This window comes from Microchirus variegatus (genome assembly GCF_963457635.1).
Source record: "Microchirus variegatus genome assembly, chromosome: 7".
NCBI classification, from domain to species: domain Eukaryota; kingdom Metazoa; phylum Chordata; class Actinopteri; order Pleuronectiformes; family Soleidae; genus Microchirus; species Microchirus variegatus.
In genome coordinates, this window is record NC_139808.1 from 2,874,619 (window position 1) to 2,883,301 (window position 8,683).

The following is an 8,683-nucleotide window of genomic DNA, read 5'->3' on the forward strand; positions in this document are numbered from 1 at the left end:
TTCAGTTGTGTAGTTCTAATTAGATGCAGAATAGTTTTCTTTAATAATGACAATAGTCAAATAATGACATATTTTTATTGTGTTGGCAAAGAATCCTCAATTAGAAATGGTCACATAATGTTGTTGGTGTAAATCCCAAGCTGATTATGACAACCATTGCTCAAAAATAAACCACCACAGTAAAGCTGAAATGTGACTCAAATACTTTAGATATTCTTCAAAACTACGAGCATAAATGCCCTTAATTCATTCCACATTGGAAGCTCTATGTCCAACATTCACTGCTGCTTCTCCCCAACCCTTGGACATTCCTCGACTCTCTCTCCACCCACAAATCATTTGGTGGCTGGTCTTCTTTACACATTTTTGAACGTGAAGAACTTCAGATCGCGCTGCATTACGGTCGCCACCGGTCACATCTTGGACTCTCGTCAGGTAATTTAGACTGCATTGATTTTTACATACAATCTCTTCAGTGATTGTTAGTTTTTAAACTATCCAATGGGATGGCTTTGATTGCACTCTTTGCATTTACGTTTATCTAATAAACCACTAATTGTGTTTTTTTTAGGATGCAAACCAGCAGAGACAAGATGCTGTATGGATTCTTCATATTTACCTTTGGGACTTTCATGGACGTGGGATTATGTACTGCAGGTAAGAGATCGTTTTAGGTTTCTTCTCCAAAAGTAAGAGCAATATAACTATTTAACTAACTAACATTTTTTGTTATACTTAAAAACACTCTGTAATGTGCACTGATGTAGGAATAATTCTGACTGAAAATATTAGATGTTTTTATAAAGATGACTTTCGGATACTGACATTTCAAATTCATTGACCTGAGCACTGCATTCCTTCGTTTTCTTGTCTCTGCCAACTTTCTTGTGTTTTTTCCGCTGCTGGATTTGGTGGAAGATTTTTTTCATAAATAAATAAACTGTCAGGCCCGATGAATATCAAAGTGTAAAGCCACATCCTGTCCGACTGTTGTAGGGGGGGAAAAAAAAAAACCAGACAAGGAAGCAGAGTTGACGCGCTCACAAAAAAAAATGGTCATAAATCAACTCAACTGCGCAGCAGACAAAGGCTTCTGTGTTCAGCGTGGCCAAAAAGTGACAGGGGCCTGTATACGTGTCATCTTCTGAAAAGGAGCATCTGATGGTTGTCAGGATCACCCTGTGGCGATGGATCCCTCAGGCCTTGGCCTGAATTAAGGCTTTTGATGCTCTCCGAGTCCCCTCCCATCTCACAGTGCCGTGGCATTGTGACTCTTTGAATTAACACGCTGCTCTAAATAGATTGCATTTTTTCTTCTTCTTTCTTCTTTATTTTTTTTAATAAGACAAGAGTGACCAGATTACTAGGATACCGGAAGCCTATTGTTACTGTAAAGGTCAATAAATGCACCCAATTACCAGACATGTCTGCTTGTCAGAATAAGTGTCATAACCTTTATTATTATGCTATAATTAAATATCAGTAAAACTGTTATCAACAATTTCTGCTGCTGTTTATATAAATGATTGTAGTTCTGCACTCTTAGAAATAAAGGTTCCAAAAGGGTCCTTCTACAAGGGCTGAGGTTCTACCTGGAACCATTTGCTTCTGAAAAACCCTTTCCCTGAAGAAAGGGTTTTTCAAGGGTTCTTAGTGAGACTAATAGTTCCAGTAAGAACCATTTTGATCCATTTTGAACCCTTTAAAAACCCCTTTCCTGAATAAAGGGTTCTTGGTGGAACCCTCTAAAAGGGTTCTCCTATGAGGACAAGCCGAAGAACCTCATATGGTTTCTACTTAGCACTTTTATTTCTAAGAGTGTATAAACATGTCATCACTGACTTTAACTGTCATATAAACTTATAACTTGATACAGTTCTGCTCCTGGTCTCCTTCTTCTGTCTCGAACCTCTGTCCCCCATTTTTCCTTTCACCACAACCGGCCTAGGCAGATGGCCGCACATCTTTGAGCCTGGTTCTGTCAGAGATTTCTTCTTCTTTTAAAAGGGAGTTTTTTTCTCTCTACTCCACTGATGCCTCCAGTGTTTGCTTATTGTGTCAATTGTTGGGTTTCTCTGCTCTGCATGATGTTGTCTATGTACAGTGCCTTGAGATGATGTATGTTGTGATTTGGTCGCTATAAAAGTTTCAATTTCAGGTCCAAGAAATGTTTGCAAATGATTATTACCATCATTTGTTGTTCTTCCACTTTGTACCATTTACACTAAATTCACAGAGGAGATGAATTCATACTTCCATCCACATTTTACATCCACATTTGCAATACATTGAACTGAATGTTAATTGTTTATTTACTACGATTTAAAGGTTATTGTTGCTCTAACCCGTTCCTTACCTTTCCCTCTCACAGTGCAAACAGAACTGAGAATCACAACTATAAGGGTGAGTAACTTGCACCTCTCTGTCTCATATTTAAGCTATTTACCCTACTGTTCCAAAGTTTGGGCTCAACTATACATTTTTTTGTGTGTTCTCCATTAAAAGTCACACTTTTATTCATCAAAAGAGTTGCAAAATGAATAGAAAATATAGTAAAGACTTTGACAAGATTAGAAATAATGGTTTTTATTCCAAATAATCATTTTGCCCTTTCGTCAAAGAACCAGCAAAACTGTTTTCAGCTGTGCTAACATCATTGCACAAGGGTTTTCAAGGGTTTTCTAATCATCCAATAGTCTTCTACCACCATTAGCAAACACAATGTACCATTAGAACACTGGAAATGGGCCTCTATACACCTATGTACATATTCCATTAAAAACAAGACGTTTGCAGCTAGAATAGTCGTTTACCACATTAACAATGTATAGAGTGTATTTCTGATTCATTTAATGTTATATTCATTGAAAAAAAGTGACCCCAAGCTTTTGAACGGTAGTGTAACTGATACACAATTGAAAATAAAAGACATTGCACTGATTACCTTTTTTATGTTTCCCAATAGCAAGACCCATATACCATTTCCAAGGGCACAGACCTAGAGGGCTTCTGCATGGACCTGCTCTCCGTAGTAGCCAAGAGAGTGGGCTTCAGTTACAGAGTGCACATGGTGAAAGACAGTTCATACGGCAGGCAGGACGACACCGGGAACTGGAACGGCATGATTGGAGAGGTGGTGAGAGGGGTGAGTACCTAATATAACTGATGTTTTTGATCGATTTGATTTCCCCCAGCTGGCCCCTGTGACATTATATCAATATGCCTTCTTTGCAGGAGGCAGATCTGGCCATCGCGCCGCTGACTCTCACCGCAGCTCGGGAGAGAGTTGTGGGCATGACCAAACCGTTCATGCAAACGGGAATCGGCATCCTGCTGAGGAAGGACTTCTCGGAGGAATCGGGCGTCTTCGATTTCCTCGCCCCCTTTACCGTACAGACCTGGGTTGGCATTCTCATCGCCTACGTGGGGACCGCTGCGGCCATCTTCATAGTCGCCAGGTCAGTAGTAGAAGTAGTTCATATATATACATATATATATATATATATATATGTATATATATGTATATTTATTTACTGAGGTTGTTCTGTGTGGGTTTAAAGGTCCAGAGTGTAAGAATTAACGACACTTGACTTCAGAGTGCAACAACTACATCTCACACTTTCCCAAATGCATCATGGGACTATGGTGGCCTACAGAGTCAAGAAAGAAATCGGGACATTCTTGCACAATACACTCTTAGAAATAAGGGTTCCACAGGGTCTTTCTACAAGGGCTGAGGTTCTACCTGGAACCATTTGCTTCTGAAGCACATGGCTTTGTTTCCAAGGGCTCTCGGTAACACTAACGGTTCCAGTAAGAACCATTTTGATCCAGAGAACCATTTAAAACCCCTTTCCTGAATAAAAGGCTTTAAAAGGGTTCTTGGTAGAACCTTTATAAAAATGTTCTACCTGGAGCCAAAAGGGTTATCTTATGAGGACAAGCCGAAGAACCTTACATGGTTCTACTTAGCACTTTTATATCTAAGAGTGTATAAACATGTCATCACTGACTTTAACTGTCATATAAACTTATAACTTGATACAGTTCTGCTCCTGGTCTCCTTCTTCTGTCTCGACCAAGCCGAAGAACCTTACACGGTTCTACTTAGCACTTTTATTTCTAAGAGTGTACTCCATGCTTTGTTTATTTATTTATGCATGCGTCGGGATTATGTGGATGAACCTGTTCACCACCATCGTAGTGAGATCATGCTTCGAAATGAAAGTTTGTTCATTCTGCTGTAGAAACAATTTCGACTCAAGAAGGCGGTCTCTGTAAAGTAAGTCCCTTACCTTACAAACACATAAGAATTGTGTAAAAATAAATATAGCATTAATATAAATTGGACACTCTAAATTGACCATAGGTGTGAGTGTGAGGTTATACCACGCCCATTGCTCCACGCCGGCTGGGATTGGCACCAGCTCATGTTGAGGATAAAGCAGTAGAAAATGGATGGACAGGGCAAATGTTCCACACTGGACCTTATTTTTCCATCATTTTTTTTGCCAGCAAGTGCTGCTGCTTCCAAATTCACAAGTCATGTTTCTGTCTGAATGCAGACTCAGCCCGTGTGAGTGGCGTCAGCCTCAGAGTGAAGAGAACAGATTCAGCCTCCTCCACAGCCTGTGGTACACAGCTGCAGCTCTGACTCTGCAAGGTACGAAGCACAGTCGGATGTTGCACGACGATACAAAAAACGTACACACACGTTGACACTGTGTTGTTGTCTTTGTGCGTGTGCGTGTGCTCAGGTGCCGGTCCTCACCCCAAAGCTCTGTCAGGGCGCGTCATCAGCTGCAGTTTGTGGTTGTTCACCGTCGTCCTCCTGGCTTCTTACTTCTCCAACCTCAGCTCGTTGAAGAGCCCCGAGTCCTCTCAGCCGACGGTCAACGGGTTTGAAGACTTGGCCGATCAGGATACGACCGAGTATGGATGCCTCGCCGGCTCATCCACCCTTGCCTTCTTTAAGGTGAGAATAAAGAGCTTTTGGATGATCTGTGTCCGTTATGTTTAAAGTGATAGTTCGGAATTTTGGACATAAGACCAGATTTTCCAACTCAGCCGGTGTGATGGAGACGTCTGGAGACGTTTTCAAGAAATTTCATTCAGTTCTTCTAGTTGCAGAGTTCGCTGATGCTATGGCTAGCGCAAGTCAATGATACAAGTTAATATCACTTTATCACTTTACTTTGTGTGCACTATGCTGATATCATTAGTCACCTTATCACTGTTTATCACTTTCAACATTTGCTCACCATATTTAGTTGTACTTATTTTATTTCCGTGTGTACTGCTGTATGTTATATATACCTACGTTGACTGTGAATCTTTTTTTGATTCTTTTTTGTGGCATTGTTGCATTTAAGTTACTGTTGTAAGTTACTGTTGTATGTCCTTTTCCTTCTGTTTGACACTTTGTTGCATTTGTCTTATTTGTTTATTTTACTTTTATTTTTGTTTTATTTTATTTTATTTTATTTTATTTTATTTTATTTTATTTTATTTTATTTTATTTTATGTATCTTTTAACTCTTGTACATCTCCACTTTTACCTCCCAATTGTTGCACAATAATTTCCCTCGGGATAAATAAAGCATCTTGAATCTTGAATCTTGATACAAGTTAGCATGGCATTAAAAACACTCATAGCGACTCCACAGTGCACCAGAGGCAAATCGATTGTAACGGCAGACTATCGATGTACATATCTGTGTTGATAGAATGTTTGAAATAAAACCAACCTTGCAATTTGAAGGATTTATGTCTCAGCAGCAGCAGCAGCAGCAGCGCGTCATACTTCCGTCAGCGGCGGACTGATTCCGCTGCTGGAAGTATAGTGCTGAGAAAGTAGTCCCTCAAAAATTCATGCAATGCGACGTTAGTTTTGTTTCAAATATTATTCTATCAACACAGATATGTACATCGATAGTCTGCCGTTACAATCCATTTGCCTCGGGTGCACTGTGGAGTCGGTATGAGTGTTTTTAATGCCATGCTAACTTGTATCATTGACTTACGCTAGCCATAGCACCAGCGAACTCGGCAACTAGAAGAAATGAATGAAATTTCTTGAAAACGTCTCCAGACGTCTCCATCACACCGGCTGAGTTAGAAAATAGGTCTTATGTTCAAAATTCCGAACTATCACTTTAATGCTCTCCCATCGTTTTTTCCCCCCCAGAATTCAAACAACCCAGTCTATCGCAGAATCTATGAACACATGGAGAGAAGTAAAAGTTTCGTGTCGTCTATGGACGAGGGCGTGCGGCGCGTGAAGGAGGGCAACTACGCCTTCATCGGAGAGTCCGTCTCTCTGGACCTGGCAGTAGCACGGTACTGTGAACTGGTCAGAGCTCACGAAATTATCGGCATGAGAGGCTACAGCATCGCTGCCGCTATCGGTGAGGCATCCGCGTTTATTAAGATTACGAAACAACGACATTTCACTATATAAAAACGCCGCAGCTGAAACTAAACCTGTCCAATTCTCAAAAAGGCTCCCCGCTCATAAAGAACCTCAGTGTTGCAATCCTTCAGCTGAGCGAGGCTGGAGAGCTGGCTTATCTGCAAAGCAAGTGGTGGGCCAGCAGCTGCGCGGCAGACAAGGCCAAGTCTTTGGCTGTTCAGCTGCACGACCTCAGAGGGATGTTCCTGGTTCTTTCCCTGGGGGTAGGGCTGGGAGCGCTGCTCGCTGTTCTGGAGCTCGCCTCCAAGAGTCGCAGAACTGCAGCTGAGCGAAAGGTATGCAATCACACACACACACATGACATTAGTACTTCTGCTGAAAGAGCGTGCATCACTAGATTCTCCCACAAACTACACCAAGGAGTCTTATGTTCAGATCGTTCAACACTACAGTTTGTAAAGCACTGAAATGCAAACATATACATACTCCCGTTCAAAAGGTTGGGGTCACCTATACAATTTTTTTAGTGTTTTCCATCAAAAGTCACACTTTTATTCATCAAAATGAATCGCAAATACAATCAAGACATTGACACGATTAGAAATAATGATTTTTATTCCCAATAATAATTTTGCCCTATCGTCAAAGAACCAACAAAACTGTTTTCAGCATCATTACACAAGGGTTTTCAAGGGTTTTCTAATCATCCAATAGTCTTCTAACGCCATTAGCAAACACAATGTACCATTAGAACACTGGAAATGGGCCTCTATACACCTATGTACATATTCCATTAAAAAGCAGGCGTTTGCAGCTAGAATAGTCGTTTACCACATTAACAATGTATAGAGTGTATTTCTGATTCATTTAATGTTATATTCATTGAAAACAAAGTGCTTATCCTTCAAAACTAAGGACATTTCTAAATGACCCCAAACTTTTGAACTTTAGGAGTTAGGCTGACTCCTTTATATACAGTATTTAGTAAATGGTAAATAGTAAATACATTCAGTAAATAGTAAATGTACAACCTCACATTTGAATATAATGTTTCTTAATAATGGCACATCTTAGCGTCTGACCCCAATATTGGCAAGGCCATTGATTCTGCCACAAGAGGGCGTCACAGGAGACTGAAACTGAACACTCACCTTTGACCAACATTCTCGATTGTAAATGTCATTAATAACTCTCTGATCAGAGGTAATCATTTCAGACATAATTTGGACCAGTCCAAATATATGGTTTATTTACCATGTTGTTCATTTCATGTCGTCAAGAGTTCAAAAATTCACATTTAATCAATTATCACAACACTTCCCAGAGAGGTTTGTTTTGCAAGCTACGTCTCGGTCTGGGTGTTATTTGGAATCCAAGTGCTCTCGCAGTGTAAACACATTGGCCGTGTTTACATAAAATCCCATTTCCATAATGGCGAGCTGGCGCTGTTTATCCGCTGTTTATGTTTATACGTTCTCCCCCTCAGAAATCCTGCGGCACCGTGCTGACTGAAGAACTGAGTCTGCGCTTGAGGTCCACCGGTGCGAGCCGATCCTCCCGGGAAAACACGGACAAAACTAAAGACATGGAAAAGGCATAGAAGTGATGTAGGAACTATAAGCGTTGTCACTTTGTAATGTGTGACAGAAACATTAACTTAGTTACTTTCTTTTGAACTGCTATAACTTTTACACCAGGGATAATCAACTAAAATTCTAATAGGTCCACTTTGAGAAAATGTCCTCAAGCAAAGGTCCGGAAACATCATAATGTCTAACTTGGGATATATACTGAAATAGCCTAGTAGTCTGCATGTAATCAACAACTGACTGTGCGGTCAAATACAGAAAGAACTATTCAAAAACATTTCGACAATATTTGTCACTTTTATACAATTATATAGACGTAACACTGAACATATGTATTATTTTCTTCTCTCTTAAAGGACAAGAAGCTCTCAGAGTGCTTATTTTCTGTGACCTAAGTTCTGATTTGAGTGGGTGTGTTTGGTCAAAAATGTTGTGTTTGGTCTCAAAGTGGCGTTTCACGTTGCCACTTTTGTGCCACTGTCTCTGAACATATGAGACAGACTGGGTTTGTGCTTCCAGGGGGAAAATTGAACATGAATGAGTCTGTCCATTCTGGGTTGAAAGCTCTATTTTCGCTGTCCACTTTTCTCTTCTTGGAGAGCGTCGTGTTAATTATTTTTCTATTATTATTAGTTAATTAGTCTTCTCTCGCTGTAAACTCTCTTTTTTCTCTGTCTTCTCT

At 40.3% G+C, this 8,683-nt stretch overlaps 1 protein-coding gene across 1 annotated transcript; it reads left to right on the forward strand.

The window, feature by feature from the left end:
• Positions 1 to 572: 572 nt before the first annotated feature.
• grik6 (glutamate receptor, ionotropic, kainate 6) lies at positions 573 to 8,475 on the forward strand (the record flags this gene model as incomplete). The annotated part of the gene is made up of 9 exons (XM_083892356.1): positions 573 to 657; positions 2,372 to 2,403; positions 2,966 to 3,145; positions 3,235 to 3,458; positions 4,566 to 4,663; positions 4,758 to 4,975; positions 6,188 to 6,407; positions 6,503 to 6,747; positions 7,899 to 8,475. The coding sequence occupies 9 exons, from the start codon at positions 573 to 575 to the stop codon at positions 8,010 to 8,012; spliced, it is 1,416 nt and encodes a 471-aa protein (XP_083748482.1). The 3' UTR covers positions 8,013 to 8,475.
• Between the last annotated feature and the right edge of the window lie 208 nt (positions 8,476 to 8,683).